This window comes from Gekko japonicus, unplaced genomic scaffold, assembly GCF_001447785.1.
Source record: "Gekko japonicus isolate JY-2015 unplaced genomic scaffold, Gekko_japonicus_V1.1 scaffold1411, whole genome shotgun sequence".
Taxonomy (NCBI): domain Eukaryota; kingdom Metazoa; phylum Chordata; class Lepidosauria; order Squamata; family Gekkonidae; genus Gekko; species Gekko japonicus.
Genome location: NW_015170323.1, coordinates 338,159 through 365,345, shown reverse-complemented (window position 1 = coordinate 365,345; position 27,187 = coordinate 338,159). Strand labels below are relative to the sequence as shown.

At 48.1% G+C, this 27,187-nt stretch overlaps 2 protein-coding genes across 2 annotated transcripts in view; both read right to left on the bottom strand.

Annotated features, from left to right (window-relative positions):
• HAUS5 (HAUS augmin like complex subunit 5) overlaps positions 1-8,412 on the bottom strand; it is a 22,172-nt gene extending 13,760 nt beyond the window's left edge. Inside the window, exons 1-9 of the mRNA XM_015418095.1 lie at positions 8,265-8,412; positions 6,801-6,863; positions 5,477-5,509; positions 4,801-4,825; positions 4,395-4,527; positions 1,835-1,994; positions 675-753; positions 149-228; positions 1-57 (exon numbers count right to left, since the gene is read on the bottom strand). Of these exons, the coding sequence (XP_015273581.1) occupies positions 1-57; positions 149-228; positions 675-753; positions 1,835-1,994; positions 4,395-4,527; positions 4,801-4,825; positions 5,477-5,509; positions 6,801-6,863; positions 8,265-8,368 (734 nt within the window). The 5' untranslated portion in view covers positions 8,369-8,412. The remainder of the gene's footprint in view (positions 58-148; positions 229-674; positions 754-1,834; positions 1,995-4,394; positions 4,528-4,800; positions 4,826-5,476; positions 5,510-6,800; positions 6,864-8,264) is intronic.
• Positions 8,413-20,725: 12,313 nt separating this feature from the next.
• Positions 20,726-27,187, bottom strand: part of MAG (myelin associated glycoprotein) — an 18,321-nt gene continuing 11,859 nt past the window's right edge. Inside the window, exons 8-9 of the mRNA XM_015418085.1 lie at positions 23,758-23,860; positions 20,726-21,288 (exon numbers count right to left, since the gene is read on the bottom strand). Of these exons, the coding sequence (XP_015273571.1) occupies positions 21,133-21,288; positions 23,758-23,860 (259 nt within the window). The 3' untranslated portion in view covers positions 20,726-21,132. The remainder of the gene's footprint in view (positions 21,289-23,757; positions 23,861-27,187) is intronic.

Genomic DNA, 27,187 nt, shown 5'->3' with positions numbered 1-27,187 from the left:
ACGACGCTCAGCCAGTGTTGGTATGACATGCTCAGCTGCTCTTCGCTCATCCCGCTGCTGAGGGACACAGAAGGAAAGGGCTTCAAGGACTGCCAAAAACAAGGTTGGGCAACCCAGGACCCTTCAGAGAGACGGAGTGGGGACTTACGGGAAGTTCCCGGACACGCTGTGCTCAAAGAGGGTCTTCAGGAAGTGAAACCGCAGGCGGCAGGCTTCTTGGACGTCACGCTGGAAAGAAAGGGAGGATCAACGCTTGGGAGGGGTAGAGGCTTTCAACACTTCCTACCTGTTCATCACCCCCAGCCTGAGCAGCCACCATGGAATCCTGGTTTGCCACAGAGGGTTCTGGGAAGCCTGGCTCGCCGCAGGGGGTTCTGGGATATGCCTGCTGGTGTGCACGCCGTTCAAGCAGGGCTCTGGCCCAGGGGGCTCGACAAGCACGCCCCCAGCACATCTTTGGAGATCCACACTGTGCGGGTGGGGTGGGATAGATGGCAGCAGGTATGGTCACTGTCAGGGAAACTTGACTGGATCATGACCCCCCCTCCCCCCAATAACACTCAACCCTATGAGTGGAACTTCTGAGCGCAAGACAGGCCACATCTGCTTGTAAGAGCAACAGTTCCCTATGAAGAGCAGACGCAGATCAGCAAATACACCGCAAGAGCTCGCACCAGAACTTCAGGCTCCAGACTGGGGAATCCAGCCTCGGGGGCTCTCCCACTGCCAAATGCCACTGCTGTCTTGGCCTTCCTGCAAAGAGAGTAAGCGTCAGGGCCTGAGCATCGTGGGAGGACCAGAGTCATCTACTTCTCAGGTATCTGGAGAAGGGTGCTTGCACACGAAAGCTTACACCTTGAATAAAACTTTGCTGGTCTTAAAGGTGCCACTGGACTCAAACTTCGTCCCCCTTTTCATTATTTCCTTTTATTATTTATTTATGTCATTTATTCATCGCCTTTCTCGCTTGGATGCAAGACAATCCCTCTTGCGTCCAAGCGAGAAAGGCGATGAATTTCCTGCATTGCGCAGGGGGTCGGACTAGATGACCCTTCCAGCTCTATGATTCTATCATCCACGGTCAATACAAGTGACAGGATGGGGCAATCAGTAAATGATACAACAGGATTAGGGTTTGCAGAACCAATCAGAAAGCCAGAAACAGAACTGAAGCAAAATATAAGTCTTAACAGGGCACATTAAGTGATACAAAAATCACACCGCAGGAGCCTAGCTTCAGTAAAGCACAGTAACATTGGTCACAGTCCCTAATAATTTATCTCAGTAGCTTTGTGAATCATTTACTATAATCTAGATGACTGTTCAAGCCATCTTATGCTCATGGGCAGTGCAACAACTGTTAGAGCGGATCCTCGGTGGAACAGGCTTCCTCGGGAGGTGGTGGGCTCTCCTTCTCTGGAGGCTTTTTAGCAAAGGCCTAGATGGCCATCTGACAGCAAGGCTGGTTCTGTGGACTTAGGCAGATCATGAGGGAGAGGGCAGGAAGGGCTGCATCAGTGCTTAGTTCTCGTGGCCCTTTCTTATACACACCCAGGGAAGTGCCGATCACCACTTTGGGGTCAGGAGGCAATCATTCTCCAGGCCAAGTGATCCCGGAGGCTTTTTGTCATCTTCTGGGCATGGAACGGGGTGGTGGTGGTGGTCACTGGGGGAGGCATTTGTGAATTTCCTGCACTGCGCAGGGGGTCGGACTAGATGACCCTTCCAGCTCTATGAGTCTATCATCCACAGGCGACTGCATGGATTAATCGCCTACAATGCCACCAGCCCCGATCTGTCACGAAGCAGAAGACTCGAGGACAGGGGCCCATACCTCTCCATCTCCTGGAGCTGCTCCAGCCGTCCCTTGACCTGCACCACCCGCGTCTTCAACTGCTGGCGCTCCGCCGTGACCCGGGCTGAGTAGGCCTTCAGCAGCAACGTACGCCGCTTGGTGTCGCAGATCTTCTCCTGAGCTACTTCCAGGGTGACCTCTGCAAGACCAGAGAGAGAGAGAGGGGGGCTCGGCGTGCGTTCTACCCAATTATGTTGACCGCTGGACGGGCGCTGCACCATTTCCGTCTTTTTGAAAAGCAAGGGGCTAGTCCCTATGGCTGCAGAGAAAGCCTTACGGCCCACGAGTAGGAAATCTCAGAAGGCACCGGAGGCCGGGTGGTGCTATAAAGGGGATCTGGAAACCGGGCACTAGCTCAGTGCGAAACTATTCCGCCTTTTCCGCACCGAGAGCGTCCCGGCTTAGGAAGGCCCGACTCCACTTTGGCAAAGGCATTTAACAACAGTGGGAAATGCAGAAATCTCTCCCCAACGACTATTATCATTAGGTTATTTATAGTCCGCCTTTCTCGCAGAGGCCCAGATTTACCCAGGGTAAGTCGAGTACAACCAACAGGACACCCAATGAAGAGGGCAACAGACTTTGGGACTACAGAACTCTGAAGATGAACAAACCTCAAACACAGTATGCGTTTTGGAACAAGATACATAAAGTGGTGTCAAACTACCTAGTCTGGAGTGTGCTTCCGGTGGTAAGTAGCAACAGTAGTGTAGGCCTCTGTGCCTATTCCCTTTACCTGTGCAACACATGGACACATGAAACTGCCTTACCCTGAATCAGACCTTCAGTCCATCAAGGCCAGTATTGTCTACTCTGACCGGCAGCGGCTCTCCAGGGTCTCAGGAAGAGGTCTTTCACGTCACCTTCCGCTTTTCGCGCAGAGTCCCAGATTTACCCAGGGTAAGTCGAGTACAACCAACAGGACACCCAATGAAGAGGGCAACAGACTTTGGGACTACAGAACTCTGAAGATGAACAAACCTCGAACACAGTATGCGTTTTGGAACAAGACACATAAAGTGGTGTCAAACTACCTAGGTCTGGAGCGTGCTTCCGGTGGCAAGTAGCTACAGTAGTGTAGGCCTCTGTGCCTATTCCCTTTACCTGTGCAACACATGGACACATGAAACTGCCTTACCCTGAATCAGACCTTCAGTCCATCAAGGCCAGTATTGTCTACTCTGACCGGCAGCGGCTCTGAGGGAGGAAAGAATGATAAAAATTCAAAAGTCCCAGGAAAGCCTGAAGCTCTGCCTTCGAGGAGGGTGTGGGCGCTTGACGGAGGGCACGGATCTGTCAGCAAGTTGCCAATATGTCTTTTCCATCCATATGAGATGTGTCCATTCCCCCACCTCTCTCCTTCCCTGGACTGGCTTAGACTCTTGTGCGCATGTCCCCCCTCACCCTCATGCGTTCATCTTCAACTGCATTCCTTTCCATGTACGCTAGCAGTGCTTTGAAGGAACCTTATCTGCCAAGGCTACAGGTGGTTCGCGTTTGGAGGCTTTTTGCTTAGTCTATAATGAATAGTAGTGTGAGAATAGAGTAAGTGTTTAATCAGCTACAACCGTTGCTTTCTCAGGGTTTGGGCGTGCGATGAGTCCTCAGGGCGGGCGCGGGAACCATATCTATTGGCCCATGTTATTTTAAACTTGCTTTATTATACCTGTCTCAAGCACCTTGGTGTTATTCTGAACAGAGAATCTGTTCTAAGTACTTCATGGCTTCAATAAAACAAAACCTTCCTGCAAGAGTGTATTTCATTGTTTGCTGTGAGTCTGACAACCACTGACCATTTCATTACCGCACAGTCCTATTTTAACCCGTGCAAAAAGCCCTCTTGAATAATTCCGTTTCACGTAGGTTGGGGAATACAAGGGAAGTGGGAGCCGTCATAACCTCATCAGGGAGGCCTATGCAAGGGTGGGGTGGGGTGGGGGGGCTGCAACAGAGAATGCACCAGCACGGGCCACCCCCTGCCATTTGGGAAGCCCTACCGTCATGCCTCTGAGCCCGAAGGCAATTTTGCCATTGCTGCAGGACATCCCAGGGTGCTTTCAAGAACTCCTCCTCCTCTTGCATACTTTCCCTCTCCTCTCCCGTTTTAAACTGTAGTCTGATTATGCAAAACTTTGTCTTTTCCAAGTATTGCACAAACACCTTCAAGCATGAACCCAGATGGCCAGACAGGGGAGTAGAGACCTAAGGCCATTCTTAGCATGTGCACTGAACTACAATTCCCAGGAGCTTCGGGTGGAGGAAGCCATGGCGCTTGAACTCAATTAAGGCCAGCATCATATAGGATACCCACGTTCTCTCCTTCTCCCTTCCCATTAAAGCAAACAGTGCAGTTCCATGAGCGTGACTCAGGTCTGGCAGAGAACAGCTTACTGGTCTGAACCTATTAGCTGAAATTCCCCACCTCCCAGAGGTGGGAATGCAGACGCAGGGATCCTCTGGCATGCCCGCTCCCAGTCGTCCCCCAATCCAAGTGTGCCCAAAGACCCGTTCCCAGCAGGACCTGTGCCTCCTCACTCACCATCAGCTGTGAGCTCACGCTGTGCTGATTCAATCTGCCCATCAATCTGCTCCAGCTCTCCCCGCAGGCGCGCAATGCCCTGCAGCAGCTGCTTACGGCGCTCCTTCTCTGAATCAGAGCCCCTGGATTTGCCCTGGGGAGAAACGGTGGGTGTGGCGTCCGCAGGGTGGAACTCCCCCGAAACCTCCCGTGTCCTTGACTCTCATGACTTGGGCAGGCATTCGATCCACCAAGGGCTCACCTGGAATTGCCTGCTTCAGGAAGCCTGTGCCAACCTCCCAAACTTTAGAATCCTATCATTCTCTGAAGGGGGATGGGGCATACCCTTGGATTTTGGGAACTGCTGCCTCCCCCTCCCCCAGCGGATTAGGAAACACCCTGTCGCCTATTGCCCTCTCTGGCTTACCTCAGTCTCATCCATTTGCTGGTACCTAAGTGAGGAAAGAGGAGGTCAAGGTAACAAACGTTTTTTTTCCATTGGCTACAGTGGGCTCAAGCTGTCTATAATAAGGTAGAACTTTCCCCAAGCATAGACGAAAGCTTCACTGGAAGGAAGCCCGCCTGCCGTTCTATGGTCGAAGGCAGCGAGGGGGGGCAGTCTTAGCAGGCAGCCTTGCAAGAGTAATTAATTAGTTAATCATCGTATGGCTTTCTGTGTAGTATAGCCAAGAGATCCTAAGATTGTCTGGCAGCCAGAAGTCCTAGCTCTTTTAGAGTTACCGTGTTTCTCCGAAAATAAGGCACTGTCTTATATTTTTTCTCAAGAAGACACACTAGGGCTTATACCACAAATGCATAGAAATCCTGCTAGGGCTTATTTTGGGGGTAAGTCTTATTTTCGGGGAAACAGGGTATGCACCACTAGGTGGCAAGCTAGACTTGTTATTTTTTTAGGCAAGAGACGTTTCAGAGGTGGTTTGCTGTTGCCCGCCCCTGCGTCACGACTCTAGTATTCCTTGGAGGTCGCCCTTCCAAATCTGAGCCAGGGCCAACCCTGCTTAGCTTCCAAGATCTGACGGGATCGGGCTAGCCTGGGCTATCCAGGTGAGGGCCTCCCAAGGGTAAAAAAAAAGAAAGGATACCATAGCAAGTTCCCCCGAATCTTCTTTACATTTCTATAACAGAAAAAAAAGCATAATGTTAAGTCAACACAGAGCAACTGGGAATGTGAAGAAAAAGGGGACGGGAGCATACAAGACAGCAGAGACCAACTTATTTCAGAAGAAACTGCAGGCCGTGTGGCACTTCCGAAAGTTGCACTCACCACAGCTAGCCAAAGAGGAAAATGAAATACTTCTCACTTAAAAGGTTGCCTTTAAAAAACCCCAAAAACTAGCCATGCCCCTTTCCGTTTAAACACGAGCCTGGCATGCAGAATTAAACATGTAAAGGTTGTAGCGTAGATTACCAAAGGGATCCAGTACCTTTTTAAGTTCAGGAACATTCCCAACAGCTTGTATAGAGAACTTTCAACCAGGATGTTGATGGGTAACAGCAGGGCTATTTTTGGGCAGTCTGACACAAACTGCTCTTTTTCAAGGACAGCTGTGCCAGAGCTTGTGACTGACCCAAGGTCACATCAGCAGGTGCAAGTGGAGGAGTGGGGAATCAAACCCGGTTCTCCCAGATTAGAGTCCACACACTTAACCACTACACCAAACTGGCGCTCTCCCAGGTTGTAGCGTAGATTACCAAAGGGATCCAGTACCTTTTTAAGTTCAGGAACATTCCCAACAGCTTGTATAGAGTACTTTCAACCAGGATGCCGGAGGGTAACAGTTTAGTGTAGTGTACAGGAGCGCAGACTCTGATCTGGGGGAACCAGGTTTAAAAAGCCCTGGGTAACAGTTTAGTGTAGTGGCCAGGAGCACAGACTCTGATCTGGGGGATCCGGGTTGGATTCCCCACTCCTCCACATGCAGCTACTGGTGTGACCTTGGGTCAGTCACCAGTTTTTTCAGAGCTGTTCTCTCAAGGGCAGTTCTCGAGAGAGCTCTCTCAACCCCACCTACCTCACAGGGTGTCTGTTGTGGGGAGGGGAAGGGAAAGGAGATCATAAGCCACTCTGAGACTCCTTCTGGTAATGAAGGGCAGGGTATAAATCCAATCTCCTCCTCTTCTTACAAGAATGTACCATGCCACATCTCAATGAAAGCTGCCTTTAAGCACTACATATACCACATTAGAATCGCAAAGCATCTGTAACCTTGGCCACTGCCAGGCTAACCTTGCATGGCTAGCGGCCCAGTTTAAAGGAGCCACTGAGCTGCGCAACAGTGGGCAGTTGAGTTTTTCTGGCATGGCTGTGTCGTGATTAAACCAGGCTCAAACTACAGCCAGGAGCTGCTGAAGATAGGCCCGATCCAAACCTGGCTCTCTCCCCACTGTGTCACCTCAGCATCTTACCTCTGATGGCGAACGTGGCGGATGACGAACTTCCAGATCTCTGCACACTGGCCTGAGCACATCCTGGGGAAAGAGAGCGAGGGAGACGGAATATAGCCAAAGAAAGAGAAATCCATGTGGATTTTACTGCATCAATTATTTTCATACCTCTACAATGGAAAACAGTGAGGGTCTTCAAACACAGCGAGTACCTTGTGTAAAAGGTATGGGAAAAAATAAACTTTTCTTGGAGGAAGAGAACAATGCCGCCTCCCAAAATATGTTCGCCATCAAGTTGCTCTCAACCTATGGCAACCCTATGAATTAATGACCTCCAAAACATCCTATTCTTAACATCAGGCCTTGCCAACTGAGGGCCATGGCTTCCTTTATCGAGTCAACCGATCTTGTGTTGGGTCTTCCCTTCAACTTCTCCTGGCATTATTGTATCTTTCAGGGAGTCTTGTCTTCGCACGATATGACCAAAGTACAATAGCCTCAGTTTAATCATTTTAGTGTCTAGGTGGAATGCAGGCTTGATTTGATCCAGAATTTGACTTTTTGATGGCATCTGTAAAAGTCTCCTTCAGCATGATAGTCACACCTAGTGAGGATCTTCAATCATTTTAGGTAAAGTGTTGTTGTTTTTTTAAAACACCCAAAGAAACCTATTTCTTTCGAGCCCTACATAAAATGGCAGCATGGTAAGGATCTGCTCATCTCATCTGAGGAAGCAGCTTACCTGGGCGATGAAATTTAAGGTGGAATAAGATGCCTCTCCTGCCCCAAACATCTAATATAAAATGAATGCACAGAGAGGAGCCCCTCACTATAATGAAAGAAACAAATCAAGATGGCTAGCTGTTAGGGTTGCCAGTCTCCAGGTGGGACCTGGAGACCTCCCACTTTTACAACTGATCTCCAGCTGACAGAGATCCGCTCCCCTGGAGAAAATGGCTGAAGGGTGGATTCTATGACAGTGTACCATGCTGAGGCCCTTCCCCTCCCCAAACTCCACCATCTCCTGGATCCACCCCCAAAGTCTCCAGGTATTTTCCAGCCCAGACCTGGCAACCCTAGTAGCTGTGTTAGTTTGTCTGCAGCAGTAGAAAAGAGCAAGAGTCCAGTAGCACCTTGAAAACTAACAAAATATGTGGCAAGATATGAGCTTTCATGAGTCCCGAAATCTGAAGAAGTGAGCAGTGACTCACGAAAGCTCCTACCCTGCCACATATTTTGTTAGTCTATAAGAAACTGGGGACTCTAGTTCACAAAAAAGTTTAGCCTGGAATAACACGTTTTTTGGCAAGGCGCCACAAGACGGCCGCATATTTTTTTTTCAAAAAGGAAGGCCAGCTGCAAGAAGGCAAGTGACAAAAGACCTGAGACCACCCACAGCCTGGAAGAGAGAAAGCAGCCACGAGGCTCTCTGCACATGCTCAGAGGCACTCTCGCCAACAAGGAGGCCGCCCTAGTCTCACCCACCGGCGGGCGGCGCTCTCGGAGGGGATCTTGCCCGGCGGCAGCTTCATCTCCTCGGCCGCCCAGCGCCTCAACTCCTGCGCCAGCGACGGCCCGCTCCGCTCCATGGCGGCCAAGGAGGCGTCTCCAACGGCGCCCGCGAAACTTCAACTCCGGCGCCTTCCCGGTCGAGCCACGCCCACGTTTGCCCCGCCCCTTTCGCTTGGCATGCTGGGCGATGGAGTTCCGTGGCCTACCGCCTCAAGGTACCGAGTAGCCTGTTGGGATTTGTAGTTTTAGGCGGGCGGCGGGTCTCTTGAGGTAAACTGAAAAGCCCGGGAAATTTAAAGTAAAGTATAAACGGGAGTCTTGTGGCCTCTTAAATATTAGTATTTATTTATTCTAGCACACGTTTCCACAAAGTAGAATAAAAACAATACTTCTCTGCCAGTTTATTATGCCCGACTGGAAAAGTCTTTAAATCCCCTCCAAGGCTGCTGCTTTATGTTTGCTACCTCTCTGAAACTTTTCTTTGCATGTGACTGATATAGTCGGTGTCTAAGAGGCATTTGACATCTGGGTTTCAAAAGCTAGTATGCTACTTTGGTTGCACCTTGATTTTTTTAGATGGAAAAATCTGAAATTCAGATTTAGTTATTCTCTATCCCGGGAACAGATTCAATAGCTACATTTTTGTGGGTCAGACTATGTTTATAGATCTGCTTCATTTTTGTTTTTCAAGACCCTTGGGAGCTATAATTCATAGCGGCTTAGAGGGTGAAGCCAATAACAAAATGACAGCTCTTTAGGCTGGAGATGCTTGCACCTGCAAAAGGGCATCGTGATAGGGTTGCCAACCTCCAGGGGGTGGCTGGAGATCCATTACAACTGATCTGCAGGTGATAGAGATCAGTTTACCTGGACAAAATGGCTGCTTAGAAGATGGGCTGTACGGCATTCTACCCCACTAAAGTCCCTCTCCTCCTCAAACCCTGTTCTCCTTAGGCTCCACCTACAAAGTCTCCAGGAATTTCCCAACCCACAGCTGACAACCCTACATCTTGACCAAAAATTGCAGCGTGTGACAGAGCTGGTCTGTAACTGCAGTGCTCAGGTAGGGAAAAGTTTCTTCTACTGTTTTCCCAAAGCAAGTCTTTATGTTTTCCCTGGAAGAGGTGAGTAATACTGGTGATACCCGGGGAAAGAATCAGGAGAGCTCCTTTGAATTGATGGGGTAGGGTTACCAACCTCAAGGTGGGGGCTGGAGTTCTCCTGGAATTACAGTTGACCTCCTGATACCCCACTAAAGTCCCTCTCCTCCTCAAACCCTGTTCTCCTTAGGCTCCACCTACAAAGTCTCCAGGAATTTCCCAACCCACAGCTGACAACCCTACATCTTGACCAAAAATTGCAGCGTGTGACAGAGCTGGTCTGTAACTGCAGTGCTCAGGTAGGGAAAAGTTTCTTCTACTGTTTTCCCAAAGCAAATCTTTATGTTTTCCCTGGAAGAGGTCAGTAATACTGGTGATACACGGGGAAAGAATCAGGAGAGCTACTTTGAATTGATGAGGTAGGGTTACCAACCTCAAGGTGTGGGCTGGAGTTCTCCCGGAATTACAGTTGACCTCCTGAGAACAGAAATCAGTTCCCCCAGAGGAAATGGCAACTTCAGAGAGTGGTATACCATTGAGTCTAGGAGAAACTGAAGTCCTAGACTGATGTCACATTCCCACTGAATGCCTTGCTAGGCATTGCCCCCAAATCTTCAGGACTTTCCCAAGCTGTAGTTGGTAACCCTAGAAGAGTGACTAACCTAAGGCCAATAAAGAAGTTGGCACATTTGCTTATCCATGCTCCCATGAATGTACTGATTATTTGCTCCCAGTAGTTTGTGCCTTTGTTATTTCCAGTCCTTTCTGCCACATTAATCCTCGCTGATCAGTTCCAAATTCTTTGAAAATGTGAATCTTGAATGTGGCTTGCATATCAAAAGTGTGTGCAAAAGCCCAGACTTGGATAGGCCAGGCAAGCCCGATGTCATCAGATCTCAGAAAATAAACAGGGTCAACACTGGCAGGTACTTGGATGGGGGACCTCCTCAGAATACCAGAGGCAGGAGGTGGGGGGCAGGCTTTATTCAGCTACCTCTCAGAATATCCTCCAGCCCCACCAGTAGGGGTCAGTCACCAGAGGTCTCCAGGTGCACACACACGCACACATACGCACACATAAAAAATACCCCCCTTCCAAACACTGGGAAAAAAGTGTGTGCGAAATTACCAACAGGTATTGCACAACCATTTTTCTTGCAGCTATGTGGGCTAGAAACTTTTTAAAAAAAAGAGATTCTCAGGATGTCAGATTTTGTGTCAGCTAAGCAGATTCTGTGCTTATATAGACTACCCGCAAACCAAGCCTTGGCAAACAATGCCCTGGTTCACTGTATGCAGCTCGCATTGCTTCTTCCCTGCCCCCCATTCGCGAGGACAGCAGGACTGTGGGAAGCAAGGATAGGTTTTCCATTGTGTGAAATCAGCCATGACTACAGGGACCATTGAGTAGCCTACTGTTGCCTGTACAGCGGAACAGTGACAGCTTATTACAGATGAGAACAGAGCAATAGTCTTGTGTTGAGACAATGTAAAGCTGCTATTGTGCGAGGCATTGTTTATCCCCACTTTTCTATAGGGGGAAAAGAGTTATGATATGATTCAGACTTCTGGCACTGGCCCCAGTTATGACCTAAGCAAGCCCACCTCCTGAAGTGACTACTTTACCCTATGGGGAGATGAGTGTGAATCACATCAGCTGGTCAGCGTGGCTGTGGTGGGAGGAAGAAATTTAAAGCTCTCCAATAAAGAAGGAGGGGGAGCAATTGCTGGTGTAATCCAGTTTCCTGCACGGCACCCAACCCCCCTTGCAGTGTAGATGTTTTCTCCTAAGCAAAGTAAGGCATTGTAACTCCTCCTTCCTAGCGTGACCAGCAATAAAGACTTTCTTACAGCTGTGCCTCCCTCTTTTATGCTGTCAATGTTTGTCTCCTCCTCCGGGGAAATGTGGATAAATGGCTGAGATCTAGAAAGATGTTTATCCTGGGGAACTCACTGCCTCAAGACGTAGGGACTGCTTTCCTAGAGAGCTTCAAAAGGGAACTGGACAATTCATGGAGGGCTGTTCTACCAACAACCATAAGCCATGAGAAACAAAGGGAACCCCCGTGTTAAGAGGCAGTGTGTACGTGTGTGTAGATTTGCAGCTGAGTTATGGTGACCCCATAGGGTTTTCAAGGCAAGTAGTTAAGCAGAGGTGGTTTGCCGTTACCTTCCTCTGCAAATTCTTCCTTGGTGGTCTCCCATCCAACTACCAACCCTGCTTAGCTGGCGAGATCGGGCTATATTATACCATTCTACATCCCCAAGAGGCAGTGTACTTCTGAAGAACAGTTACTGGAGAGGGGGTAATATAGGGAGATTTGGGTCTCTGTGTCATGCTTGTTGGTCATCTGGAGGCCAAAGAGGCCTAAAAGATGGACCTTTCATCTTATCCAACAGTCCTTATGGCTACTGTCAAAGCCAGCAGGGGGTTAGATTTGCTAGACCTAGGTTCAGATCCCATGTGTGTTCCAGGCCTTTCAGGAGAACACCAGCAGAATGTGTGCAGAATGGCGTGGGGAGGGACAGGAATACTGTGAATGTAAGCACTGAAGAAGAGTGGATAAAAGAGCCCTTTGTCTGTGCCTTAGAATGAGCGGCCACCTGTGGTGTGTAATGTGGAGAAGGTTCTTTAATGCTATACACGTTAATCACACAAGGTTAGTTGTGGAGTCTCAGGCCCAGAGACTCAGGTTTTGGGGCATCAGGACCAATGCTCCCTCTAAGCTGTGGAGTACTGTAAGCAAAAATTCTACTTTGTGAGCTACTGGCAATAAAGTTGTGAGCAAGCGATTTGGCTGCTGCATAAATTAGTTCGCTCTGGAGCTGTCCTTCCTGAGCTAAGACAAAAATGTGTGAGCTGGAGGCTAAAAAACTGAGCTAGCTCACAGTAACTCAGCTTAGACACGTCGGCAAGGCGGTGGGCCAGCAACTGATGGTCGACCGTATCAAAAGCGGCCGACAGGTCTAACAACAACAGTGCCGCCACTCCGCCTTGATCCAGATGCCTACGGAGGTCGTCAGTCAGAGCGACCAGAACAGTCTCCACCCCGTGGCCAGGGCGAAACCCGGACTGGTGGGGATCGAGGACAGAAGCTTAGAGGAAACACTGATCAGGACCACAGGTTAAAATCTCAGGGCTCTTAGTTACATGCTCAGTGGCTTCTTTTAAGACTTATGTGCATGCCTGCTTCTGGCCCTTATCCTGGGTCTGCGTGTGGCCCAATTCTATGACTTTTTGAACTGGCCACTTGGCTTTTAGATGTGATTTCACTGCTTGTCTGAAAGTGTGTTGTTGAAAAAGTTTTTCATATGTGTATTGTTTTTACTTGTAGTTTGGCATGTAGTGTCATATTTTTATGCAGCTTTCATTCTCTGGCTTGTGTGGTTTTTATATTTTATTATATATACATGTATATATATATTATTATACTGGTTTATGTCGGCTATGTTTTTACTTGTAAACTGTCTGGATCATCTACCACCATAACAATACATGAAATGTGAACAAATCAAGGTCCATAAACATGGATATTGTTGGGTATTGTTGCCCAGAGGTTTAATTCTGGCAACCAGCATGAAAGGATCTTTTACATTATACTTGTTTAAAGAAACAAACAAGCAGCTATTGGCAGCACAGGGAGTCCTTTAAATGGCACCAGGCTGTACGCTGTACAGCATCATATGTCGTACCGGAGTGGGCACATTGCTCCCGACTTGAACGTGCTTGAGCATAATTCCTTTGAACCCTGGGCCAGACTTGTAAAGCCTCTCCCCGTGATCCCATTTTGATACCTACATGACTCGTGAAAGATAAAGAAGTCTAATTTGTGAAATGACATAAGAGAATATCATACTGATGGCTCTGCTGCTGGGATTTAGGAGCCCTGGGTCTTTTGCTCCCTTTCAAACGTACCTCCCTCCTCTCCATCTCCTGCGTGTATGCGCTTTCTACATCACGCTATGTCATGCCTTAGACCAGGGGTCATCCACCTTTTTGAGCACGCGGGCACCTTTGGAGGTCTGACACAGGGCAGTGGGCACAGTCACAAAATGGCTGCCACAGGAGGCAGAGGCCAATTACAAAACATCAGGCAGTGAGGTTATAGGTAACTCCAATAGTAAACTGTTCAGGCAGAAGCTCAGTGTCACAGGATGCTTTCTAACCTGCCCAGCCAATCAGGAGCCCTCATGGGCAAAATCCCCATCTGGACCCGCTTGCTTTCTACAAGCATTTGGCAGGTGTCAGGAAAGGTATCGGTGGGCGCCCCTTTCCTTAGGCAGTTTTTATTGTTTGTTTGCATTTTTTTCTAATTTCTATAATTATTTTATGGATGTTTTATGGTGTCTGGCTGAATTTTAAAAAATAATTCATCTTCCATCTTCAGTCTCAGTGAGAAAGGTGGGCTGTAACTGAAGTAGATTAATAAATTCTGCTCCGTAAAACCCTTTTGACGGGCAGCCGGTATGAGCACTCAGCCTCTGAGGAGCAGGAAGTGAGAAAACAGAGCCATGCAAGCCAGTAGAAGCCAGGGGTCATTTCCTGCGGGAGCACACAGGAGCGGAGCTCCGGCAGTAAGGAGCCCAGGGGGTGGGCACATGCAACAAGCCCTGCCCCCTGCTCCCAGCAGCCCTCAGTCGGGCCACGAGGAGCAAGAAGCAGCCCAGTAAGTTGCAGAGCCCCCACCCCCCCGGCCTGCCTTCAGGTACAAGCTCTCTCTCCTCTGTGAGGACAGATCTGCGCGTTCCCCCACCTCCCCATAGCTGGCAATCCAAAACAGTCCAGTGGCACCTTTAAGACCAAGTTTTATTCAGGTACAAGCTCTCCCTCCTCACTTCTGGTAACACAGGGGTGTGGCCTCATATGCTAATGAGCTGTGCTGTCAGGGGTGTGGCCTAATATGCTAATACGTTCCTGCTGTTGGGTGTGGCCAATTATGCTAATGAGTTCCTGCTGGGGTTTTTCTACAAAAAAAGCCCTGGCTGCAGCTAAGGACACATCAACAGGGAAATAAGCTGGTTACATGTAGTTACAACTGCTAGAATATTGTATGCCAAATATTGGAGAAGAAAGGAGATACCTTCAAAAAGAAGAAATAATAAATAAGCTACTAGAAACTGCAGAAATTGAGAAATGTAATTTTGAAAGGATATAAAGAGGAAAATTTTGAAGAAACATGGTCAAGACTTTACAAGTGGATTGAAGAATATAGCAAATGAAACATGATTATAACCGAAACAGAGGACAATAAGAACATTAACAATAAAATGTGCAAAGCTGTGTTTTACAATACAAGGTGCAGTTTTTTTTTTTAAAATAACGTGGGATGTATGGATAACAAAACAGTCTATTCAAAAAGGTGGAGAGATTCTCCCATTTTGTGTTTGTTTTGCGTGTTTGTTTATGTTGGTTGTTTGGTTTATGTTTGCTGTTATAATTTTTTTTAATTAAAAAAAAAAGACATTTGGGATAGGGTTGCCAGTCTCTAGGTAGTGGCTGGAGATCTCCCAGAATTCCAACAAGTCTCCAGGTTACAGAGATCAGTTCCCCTGGAGAAAATGTCTGCTTTAGAGGGTGGACTCTGTGGCATTGTACCCCACTGAGCTCCCTCCCCTCCTCCAACCACACCCTCCCCAGGATCCACCCCCCAGAATCTCCAAGTATTTCCCAACCCAGAGCTGGCAACCCTAATTTGGGATGGCTAAGGCCAATTGTAGTTGGTTCAGCCTTGCACTTGTGTCACAGACATATATGCCAGTAAGCTGAATGCTGCGCCAGAGTTTTGCTTTTCATGTCAGGGATGTTGCCCACCAGACTGTCAGCTCATGCTTCTTCCTCCTTTTGAGTGCTACACATTATATGTGTGCATATACATTCCCCCCCCCCATAAATTTCATAAACATTTCATAAACAGTTGCAAATCTGCTCCAGGAAACTGCGAGAGTGTGTGCAGAAGCGGCTTGGGCACAGGCCAATCAACACCCACTTCGAAAACAGTTGCAAATCTGTTCTAGGCACTCTGTGTATGTATATATTAGAGGCATCCTTGGCACCACTTTGTACCACAGCTGGCTTTCCTCAGATCAAGCTAAACTATGTTGAAAATCTACAAAAACATCCCCCCCCGAGCTTTTTCCCAGACTAGAAAAATGTAAATTTGTTTACATGGCAGCGTTATCCTTTTGCCTCTGCTATTCTTAAAATGCCATCACCTTTCTATTACCTGCAACAGAGAATAAGTATTTTTAGGCATGATTCTGAGGTCAGTACTTAAAGGAGCATGACGCCGTGTGGACTTGTAAAATACTGTTTATTTCTTTCAGAATACAAAGTCAGATGGGTTAAAGTCATTAAATATTTGCCGCATTGTGGGACCAAAGATGTACAAAATGCCCAGCAAGTTTGCTGGATTAATCCTGCCGACCTGATAGGCAGGCTAGTCTTTAGAGTATATTTCCTAGGCCAGACTGTTCAGAGATTTTTTTGTTTTTGTTTTAACCTGCCTAACACACATTCACACACATGCGTACCTGTCACAGACACACAGACGGAGGAAGGAGCTTAAAAAGCAAACGATCGCTTTTAAAAATGTTACATCTTTATCGGACCCCCCTATTTACAATCAAGCTGAAATTTGCCCGTTTAGGAATATGCAGACAGATGACTCGATCATTTGAAACAGAGACTTCCATTTCTTTCACTCAGTCGACGCAGAGAAAGAGACTGTGACAAAAAAGGTGTTCATGCAGTTTACGCCAGCTGTCTTGGAGCTGAAACAAACCGGGTCTTTTGAGTGCCCTGAAGCTTTATATTCACCATGGAAGAAGTTGGCCTGACAGTTCATTCAACTGGAGCCAAATCAAAGCTGAAGAAAGAGCAAGGGTCCATTGTGAAGTCACTCGTGGAAATGCTGCCTTGCGTGGAAAGGAACCAATATTTTGGCAACACTGGCACATCAGGCTAGAATGAAGCTCTCCACCTTAATAAGTTAGCTTTCTACCTGTGGAGGCTTGTTCCATGAAGACTGATTCAAACCCCCTCCCCACAATCTGAACGTGTGGTTTTCCTGCATATTAGGATATTGGTATGTATATAGGAGATTATGCCATTGTCGTCTCTTTCTCAGTACTTAAAGAACGTTTGAGTGATTCTTGGGAGTAGCTGATACTTCTACATGGAGAGATTTCCCTCTCTAGTCCAATTCATTTCAGTTCCAAATCATATAACAGTCTTGATCCAAAGCATTTCTCAGCACAGGAACTTCCTTTCATATTCTGGTATGGAAGTCTTTACTCACTCTATACTCCGGTTCCTGAGGAGGGATACCCTCTTGTAGCCCCTCCCAGGAATGCACCTTGCTTCCTAAGAGGCAGAAATCATAGAATTGATGTCAAATAACTGATGTCAAAGATTTTGGGGACATTCCACCCTTTCTCTGCTCAAGTACCATTGACCAAGCAAACAGTTCTTTGTAGCTTCAGAGTGAAGACTAGAGCTCTTGTCAGGCTTCTTTTATATCGCCGAGCTGGTACAATGGGGGCTCGAGGATGTTTAAGGCTGGAGACAGAGGACAGTTTTCTCAGAGAACCGGTCTGATTGGGACTCAGTCAGGTAAACGGGTTTGGCAGGTTGTTACTTTCAAAAAACCTGCCACACCTGTTTGACCATCCACAACAAACCATTCCCAGTTCTCTTCTGGGTGAACTACACGTTACTCCAGATCTCTCAATTTAAAAAAAACAACAACTAAACTTCGCTGTGTGGGAGGAGATCAAGAAAACAGCCCAAGGGGGGAGGAAGATTAACCCTCTGACCTTTCCTGACCTAAATCTTCCCTCTAACCTGTCCACTCTCTGGGAGGGGGAATATACAGGCATGAGTTTATATTCTTTCCCCCCTTCGAGGCAAATAGCATTTTGAGGGTTTGTGTGTGTGATCTAGATCAAGAAGTATGGTATAGGGGCAAGAGCTAACCTCTCATGGCACCATGCTGATTCCCTAGTCAAATAACTCCCACTCCCAACACACAGCTGCATTTAGTAAAAAAAGTTGAGAAATTAGTCATAGATCTTCCAACATAACATTAGTTTGGCCCTTAAAAACTATAGTCTGTCACCAGCAGCAAATGTCTTAGGATTTATCCCGGCAGCGACATTATCCTGAGATTCTTGCAGTGGTACCTTCCAGTCATCCACTGTGACACAGGTATTGGTAAGAGGATTGCCAACTCTGGCTTGAGAAGCTCCTGGAGATTTGGGGGTGGAGCCTAGGGAGGGCGGGGTTTAGGGAGGGGAGGGACCTCAGTGTGGTATAATGCCATAGAATCCACCCTCCAGAGCCACCTTTTTCTGCAGGGGAACTGATTTCTGTAGTCTGGAGCGGTAATTCCAGGAGAACTTCAGGGCCTCCCCCCAGAGGTTGGCCACACTAGTTGGTGCACCTCATTTTTAATATCTTTTGGATATCTTGTGAATCTTTAGATCTGTTAAGACTCCAGCCTTTTTTCTCCTTCTTTTCTAAAACAAAACATCCCCCCCTTAAATGTACCTTTACAATAAATAGAACATACCATAATTTTGCCTGGAGCGTTAGGGAGTAAGAGGATTAGGAGATTCGGTTCCGGTAGGTGGAATTAGTTTGGTTACAAGAAAATGGAACGGCGGGGAAAAAAAGAGCATTTTCTTTCCTATCACTGGGTAACTATCTGCTTTGTTTTCAGAATTGCAATAGAAATAGTACCTATTGGATAGTGCCTACAGAACTGCCAGTCGGGAACCACAGCAGTCAGACCCCAATTTGCATGTACCTCTTTGCGCCTGCAGGAAATCCATCTCCCTGGGGTGGGGGAACCCCCCCCTACCCCAGCTGTGTTTCACAAATTCCCGATTTAAAGACAGCTCCTTTCTTTCATGATTTATCAGTTGCTTGATCAGCAAAATATTTTTTTTTTTCTGTACAGTACAGATACAGGAAGCATGGGTACTGGGAATGGGGGAAGGAGAACGGAGCCTTGGGTTTTAGGACCAGGGTGGGGGAAAGGACCCTTATTTTATAAACCCTGCTCTGTGGGACTTGCTGCAACACAGAGTGCTCTTTACCTAGTGGGCAGAGCTGCTACTGACATGGAGAACAGGGGTGGCTTGACGATCATAGCCACTGAGAAGAGTCCCAGTGGGCCAGTGGCCTTGGGAGACATACCCCGTGCTTCAGGGCTACCGTGGCCCTGAGTGAGGCGAGACTCACCTTGTGCAAGGCGACCCCACACAAGGTGGGTAGGAGCTGCCCCAAGCCAGCAGCCCTTTTCCCTGCTCAAAGTGGACGAGCTTAACAGGTGGCCTTTGCATTGCACAAGGCAGGTGGGCTTCATTGGTGGTCTTGTGCAAGGTGGGTGGGATCAAACGCAGCGGCATTCACTTTTAGCCTGCACTGCCTGCCTGCCTGCCTCCCTCCCTCCATCAGGGTTATGGGCCCAGTCTGCCCTTGACAACAGGGGGTGGAGGAAAGTTTCCCATCCCTGATTTTTTTTAAAAAAAATAGATTCTACAAATTAGGCAATTTTTAAAGATGCAGGGTCTATGAAGCAGCTGGCAACCCAAATCGTGATTGCTGCTTTCTACCCCGGCACAGGGAGTGAGCTGTCCTCAAGTGACCAAATTGAATCCCCAGCCATTGCTCCCTCTAAGCTGAGTTAATGTGAGCTAGCTCACAGTTTGTTAGCCTCCGGCTCACACATTTTTGTCTTAGCTCAGGAAGGATGGCTCCAGAGCAAACTAATTGATGCAGAAGCCAAATTGCTCACTTACAACTTTAATGCCAGTAATTCATAAAGTCAAGTTTTTGCTCACAAGACTCCACAGTTTAGAGGGAGCCACCCTTGAACTGTTTCAGGTCAGGAAAATGGTGCATGGGGGAATTGAAGCTCTTTTGCATGCTTTTCACAGTTGCAAAGCAAATCAGGCACTGCATGCATGGAAAATGATGAAACCCTGCAGCTCACATGTGAGTATTACACAGGACACTAGGTGGAGACCCCAGTCTGGACCCGTGTCCTCATGAATGTGTGAATGAGCCATCTATGTGTTATCCTTTCCTTGAGGTCCCCTTTCATAGAGGCACAGATCTGCTTGTGAGGTCACTGCTTAGTTGTGCTTCAGACACAAAGACCTGCCTCTGAAGACACATGGGCCATTCCTCAAGGGAGCCGATTCGGGGAGGGCAAAAGAAATGCAGTGCCCTCAGTAACGTAAGTGAGCCACGGGAGATCTGATCTCATCTCATTCCATCTCCCTTGGCTGATCGCTTTGGCATGTTAGAACCCGTCAATTTCATAGGGTTTAGGTGCCTCACTGCTGTCAGTTTCTTGTACACATAGGGCTGAATTCTGAAGCACAAGAATCACCAATCCCAAGCACTTCCCCTGTTGGGAACTGAACGTATCATGAGTGGTTTCCTTATTCAGCTTCTAGTCACTTCCTACCTGTCCAACAGGAGAAATGGCCTAATGGGAAAAAAATGCCTGTCTTCCAGCACAATCCAGGACAGACTGGCTGCTGGTGGTATTGTATACCCTAGATGGCTGTCCTGTTGGGGGCAGCTCTTTTCCCCAGTAAATTTACCTTTTGAAGGTAGCCTGTGAAGAACAAAACAACTTTAATTCCAAGGCCAAACAGTTAATCAGTGGCAGACCTGGGAGGAGGTCACGGTTCTCTATCTAGCTACATATACTTTAACTTAAGGTGTTCTCACAAGTGACGTTGCCTGGAATTCACCGCACATGTCGCCTAAATCACATGCCTTATGTAAGTAGCATCCTGTTATTTTGATCAAGGGCACTGGTCTGTCAGGGATCCGGCATCTGCTTGACCTTCAAGACTTGGGGCTTTCTAAAAACTGGGCCTGGAATGTAGAATGGACATTTCAAGAACCGTAGAGACCACAGATCTGCAGCAGGTAGTGATTGGCATAGGTTGTGCTAGGACCAGCCCTGTGTGTGCCAGCAGAGATCCACCACATCCACGTGCGCATGCCAGAAAGGTTTGCAGTGTTCCCTCTAAGCTGAGTTAGTGTGCGCTAGCTCACAGTTCCATAGCCTCCAGCTCACACATTTTTGTCTCAGCTCAGGAAGGATGGCTCCGGAGCAAACTAATTTATGCAGTAGCCAAATCGCTCGCTCACAGCTTTTAATGCCAGTAGCTCACAAAGTAGGATTTTTGCTCACAAAACTCCGCAGCTTAGAGGGAGCATTGCTCATGAGTGGAATGAGAGGGATACATATGTCAGATCACTCTGTTATTCTGGTTTCATTAATCTCCTCTTCAGCATTAATTGGGGACAGCGACAGCTTCCCGTTCCTTACAAATGTGGATTAGGGAAACGTAGACTGGGGAAACAGATTGCAAAAAGTGGAGTACAGCCGTCCTGTTACCGTTTCGTAACCACCCTGATTGTGTGGCTGAAATAATATGTTGGAAAGTGGGCAGCTTAGGAGTGTGCATAAATATACATTAACGTGATCTTCAGTTTGTGTCCTGAAGGGAACAGAAACCACACGTGGGGCTCTTAAAGCGGGAGCATCGTGACATACGTTTACAGATGAAGCCAGTGGACAGAGGTGGCTCCTCTCAGGAGGACCAATAGGGTTAGCTGGACCAGCTGGCTTGGCGAGGGGTGTCATTAGACTATTACAGTTCCAATGTTTGGAGATCCGTGGAAGCTGCCGCTGTCGTTGGGGGACAAAGTCTCACTTGACTCGGATCTCGGCGTATTCAGCCAGCTCCTCCGTCAGGGTGTAGCTATCCTTGGTGGACAGTTTGGTGAAGTCTATGTTGGCGTAGTCAATGCCCAGGTCCTCACGCTTGTTCAAGAGCCGTTTGTCGCTTCCTGGGTGGCGCCCGTACTGCAGGAGCGGGACAGAGAAGGAGACGTCAAAACAGGCCGCGGACAAGACCTTTAACCTGTGGGGTTTACTGTGGCCGGGATGAATTCCTGGGTCACGAGGCCCAGACGAGACATCTGCGAGAATTCATGAGCAGATAGTCTGCTTTCCCCTCCCCTCCCCATAATGGAATCAGCGACGGGTTGGTGTGCAGGGATGGACCAGGGCCACCACATGGGTGAAAGGGAGACCAACCTTCCCTCTATGTTGTTTTCCTGTTGTAACGGCCACTTCAGCACTGTCATTTTTTGTCACTTGTTTGTCCCTATTGCTTCAGGGGTTCCCCCCCCCCCAATGTGTTTTGCTCTCTCTAGTAGTCCCAGAGGGAGCAAACCACGTGTGGAAAAAGGGGGGGGGAGACCCATAGGGAAAATGAGTGACAAAACTGACAGTGTGGATATGGTAGCTGATATCCCCCCCCATCCCAGTACTACAATTTCCTGTGTGCTGTGGCCCCCAGTCTGGATCAGGACCCCGACCCAATCCTTTAAATTAAAAAAAAAACACACACTCAAAAGACCTGGGCTATATGATTGGATTTGTCCACTTTAGTGCTGAAAAAAATGGGGGGGGGGGTCTCCTGTGGAAGAGGAGAGCAACGAGTGGGAAGGAACAGCCATTTTCAAAGACATCTGAAGAAGAGGAACCGTATTTTAAAAAGCAGAAAAGAGGACATCCGGCTGACTACTTCAAATAAATCATCACAATGGCAAATCTCATTTTATATACCCCTACTATTTAAACTGTGATAATTGCTACTAACTAGGAATATTCCTAACCTTCCGATCCAAAAAGAGGAGATTTTCATCAGTTTCTTAAAAAGAGCCCCAAACCGGACAGGCACATCCCCCAAAAGAGGACATCTGGTAACCCTACAGAACCTCTAGAGAGATCATTTGCTTTTGGTTAGTTTATATATTCACCTGAATTAAGCAGTAAACCCTTTAGTGGACCATACCATTCCAAGCTGGGGTGGGGGCAACCACAAGTCTGAAAACTCCCTACAGATAGATGACTATTTTTTTAGATGCAGGGATGCTTTTTTATTTCATAAAGGAGCATTCAGGCATGCAACCCTCACCTGCTGCCTGAAGAAATATGATGCACAGTAAGTTTTCTTGCTTCATTTCTGCTGAATGTATAATTTCAGTTAATACAATCTCCCAAATGGGCTTTCCATTTATTTTGAGTTCCATGGAGATTAGCGACTTTAAAAGGCAGGGGATGCTGAAGTCTGCCTGGAAACACCACCTATCGAACTGGAAGACCCTCCCTCCAAATCCTCGGTACCAAAGGAATTGCACCCTGCACTCGCTCAGGAGCACTTTGTCCATTCTGATATTCCAGGGCATTAAAATCTGAGGCTAGAGCTAAGCCCTGACACCAGTGTTCCCTCTAAGATGAGTTAGCGTGAGCTAGCTCACAGAGTTTTTAGCTTCCAGCTCACACAATTTTGTCTCAGCTCAGGAAGGGCGGCTCTAGAGCAAACTACTTTATGCAGCAGCCAAATCGCTCGCTCACAATTTTAATGCCAGTCGCTCACAAAGTAGAATTTTTGCTCACAAGACACCACAGTGACACTGGCAGCAATATGGAACTGCAGTATACTTAAGAGTTTTGACGTGGATGAGAACATTTCCTCCTCTCCTTTATAAGAAAAGCCCTACTGGATCAAGCAAAAGCCCATCCAGTCCAGCATCCTGCCTCTCTTTGTGGCCCACCAGATGCCTCTCTAGGGCCCTGAAGCAGGGTGCAAAGCCTACCCCTATTCTCGACCCCCACCAATGCTACTCAGAGGTACCCTGCCCAAACATGGGATTTCCATTTAGGCATCAGGGCTAATGGCCACCAGTGAAGCTGTCTTCCTTGCTCATTATCTTCACGGCATCCCAGACCATCTGGGCGTGATCCGAGCATTCTGCCTCAACTTTTTGTTTTCAACATCGTGAGAGATCTGGACCTGAGGCTTTATATTGTTTTACTAGCGTCGCCTCAACTTTTTGTTCTCAACATGGTGAGAGATCTGGAGCTGAGGCTTTATATTGTTTTACTAGCGTCTCTTAAAAAATCTTGCTACCCTAAGCACTGGGGTTGTTTGAATGGTTGAGCCAGGTCCCAGAGGCATAAGAGAATCTTCTTTGGAGGATCTCGTTTAAAAAAACACACACACACACACAAAACAATGATAAAACCCCCACCACCACAACAGCACCTGGGAAGGACACACACAGGTAGGGACCCCAGCCAATAACGCTTGGTTTGATTTTACCGCAGAAGCCATTGCAGAAGCATTCCTTTGACAAAGGCATTCAGGACGGACTTTTTCACACACAACACTAAAAGCCACTTTTGAGCTGTTGTTGCACCACGGTGAATATTGTTAACGGAGGACTGACTCGGGAAGGAGATTGTGTTCAAAGGGAAACATACATAAACCAAGGCAGCTGTTATCACAGTCACATTACAGATGTGGAAGATGCAACAACCCCGGCTCCTCCTCTTCCTGTCACCTGACTCTGACGTCACATGCTTTCTTGCCACATGCTTGAATCTCAGTGGGTCCCTGTTGAAGACTGCTGCTCGAGGGAGCCGACAGCTACTGGGAAGGACTGCTGTTCTGAACTGAGCTTATCCTATTCTGTAAAGCCTCCCTTTACTGGGATGGGCAAAGTTTAACCTCGGATAGGAATACTCTGATGTGCCCTTGGCCATTCCAAACACCTGAAATATAATTCACAACTGCTTGCCAAGCAAGTGGCTCAAATTGAGAAAGAGCGCAGCGGAACAGAATCGCTCTTCACGTGGCTGGTGGAAACCCAATTCCAGCCTGCTGAAGTTGCTTTTGAGACGAGAGCTGCCTGCCTGTTGCTTACGTCTGTCCCTTGTATCCTGCCTGCCCATGCAATGCATGTTTTTTATCACAAAGATGCCATAAGCCTCCAGCGCCTCTTCAGGACACTGTAAAACAGTGACCCCCAACTCGGTGCCCACTGATGGGTTTCCCAATGTCCGGTCGCTGCTTTGGCAAAGCATTTTCCCCCCAGAACCAACAGTGAATCTTGGCTTTCCTCCCTCTCTTTGGAGCAGGAGGGGCCTCAAAAGAACCAGGAGGCTCTTCTTCGTGTCTTTCGGGAGCACCTGGTTGGAAATAACTGTCCCACCATAGGCTTGCAAACTTCCCGATGTTCTTCAGTTGGCCTCAGCAGCCCATGGCGACCATTTTGTGACCAGTCCCTCCTCCATGGTAGCCATTTTGTAGTGGCACCCACTCCCTGTCCTCAGCATCCAAAAACAGTCCACAGGATTGGGGACCACTGCTGTAAAAAGTTGCCCTGGATTCCTCATCAGTCAGGAAAGCTAAAGGGGAGAGCAGGGCGAGCATGACATGGGAAAGCATCCACTTCCCAGAACCAGACGTCACGTACACAGAAATGGGGCGACAAGGTGACACACCGAAAGGGGAGTCTGTACTTACCTGCCCGGGTCAGTGGCCCTCCAGGGAGCAGATCTCCTTAGACTATCAGAAAAGGAAGAGCAGTCACTAGTGACCTGAGTGGGAGAGGATACCCCGGCTGGCGCTAGAACCAGCCCTGCCATGAGGCAAGGAGAAGCAGTAGATTTGGGGCAACAGAGAGGGAGAGAGTCTGATGAACCCATGAGGCCCCAAGAGGATTCTCGTATGGATTTTCCTTCTTGGGTCTTGGGCAAGCCCTGGCGTGTAACCTGGAACCAGCTGCTGAAGACTTAGCTACAGGAGCTTAATGGGGAGATTGCTTCCCAAGATGGGAGACCTCCGTATTGCCAGGCAACGTGGGCGACTGCTCAGCTTTGAAAAGTGCTGCTGAGCCATTGAAACTCAGAATACACGAGGCTCAGAGATCAGTCTGAAAGCACAGGGCACGATTCAGTGGGAGAAACCAAACCGATCTGCCCATTCATTTTTATCTTGCCTTTCCCTCAATGGCAGAGCATCTGTTTTGCATGCGGAAGGGCCCAGGTTTAGTCCCCAGCATCTCCAGTTTAGGTAGCAGATGATGTGAAAGACCTCTGCCTGAGCTACTGAAGAGCTGATGCCAATCAGAGGAGATCTTGATAGACCAATGGGCTCGATCAAAAGAAGGCAGCTTCATGTGTTCCTCCAAGGATCTTGGGACACCTTACTGAAAAAAACATTGTGGCAGGGGACGACCTTTTGTGAGTCACTGCTCAGTTCTGTAGACTTATTTCCATTTATTCTTTGCATCCTCCTGAACTGAATCCTCCTGGATGAAACTGAGACCTAGGTTTCCTGTCTCATTACCAATGCTGATAACTGCACGCCTACGACCCCTCTGTATATCACACTTGATCCAATCAAGCCTGCTATTGCTATTCGGCATCTGAAATCATCTTTATATCTCCGGTACCTCATGTTACATCTCATGGCATACATGGCCAAACTACGGTTTGGCAGGCTGTCCCAATGCATGAGCCCTGGTTTGCGATCATTTGCGATCGTCCAGCAAGCCAGGGTAAGCAACCAGGGCCTGAAGCGGGTTTGGCAACCATGGTTGGCATTAGCGATGGTTTGGGATGGTGTCTCCCATAAGCTAGAGCATCAGCTGCATCTGCAGTGCTGAGCAGATACAGAGCAACGCCGGACTGGCCAGTCTAAACCATGGCTCACCGTTACGGGTGGAAACTGTAAGCATGGTTTTGTTCTAAACGACGGGCTCGACTCCAGTTGCAGCTTGGAGACCAACCAGATTTTCAGGGTATAAGCTTTTGAGAGTCAAAGCTCCCTTGGCGTATCTAAAGCTTATTTCCCCAAAATCTTGTTGGTCTCTAAGGTGCTACTGGACTCTATAGCTGTTCTTCTGCAAACCAACATGGCTACCCTCTGATACTTCTAAATGGTGGTTAGTGTAAAAACAGTGTTTGGTGTAATGGCCAGACTGAGCCACTGTGAGCAGAGAAAATGCTGGGTTCTCCCTGCGGCCCAGTTACTAAAAGCAAAAGAACCCATTTGGCATCCTCTGGCCAAGATCTGCCCTCTGACTCCCCTCTGTGTTTTATCTAGGGTTGCCAGGTCTTACCTGGCTGCTGGCGGGTGTGTGTGTGTGTGTCCCCCTCTCTCTGGGACCTCTTTGGCATGGTTACTCTATGGTAACCATAGAGTTTTTCTCGAATGATACAGCATCCCCCCGCAACGTGCCCTGCGCGATGACATCATTGCACCAGGCACATTGGGGCAAACGGGACCACTTTGGGGGTGAAGTTCCCCCTGCTGGCTGGATCTGGGCCAGCAGATTGGGGCTCCCAAAAGCAGGCAAACCCCTGCCCCATCAGGTGAATGGTGACCCTAGTTTTATCCCTTGAACTTGCTGCCAAATCTTGCCTCCCTGAAAAGTACGCAGACAGACGAGTGATTTCAGCTAACGTACTTTTATTTAGTGAAGAACAAGACAACTTTTGCCGGCTCGCAGGCCGGTTTATATTCCCCATGAAACCACCACCCAGAACACCCCCCACACCACAATAGGTTATTTACAGTGGCCGAGAGTTCCATAGGCTCTTGGCCGGGAACCTAGCCCTCCGATAGGTGCGGGCTAGGATCCGCTTAGCTCATTGTCTCTTCGAGCAAAGCTCGACCTTTGCGGTTGACCGCGTGAAGCCCAAGCCGTCCACGCGATCATAACTGGATACATTACACTCCCCCAAGCTCACTTCCCTTTTTTCTGTAAAAGCCACGCGTGTGAGCACATAGGAATTCTGGGCAACTCAAAAATAGGTTTGACTCCTCTCCGAAACTCAGGTTTAAGTTTGATGCCCTAGTCTCAAGACTTGACTAAAAGCGCTGGGGGGGGGGGCAGGTCTTTTG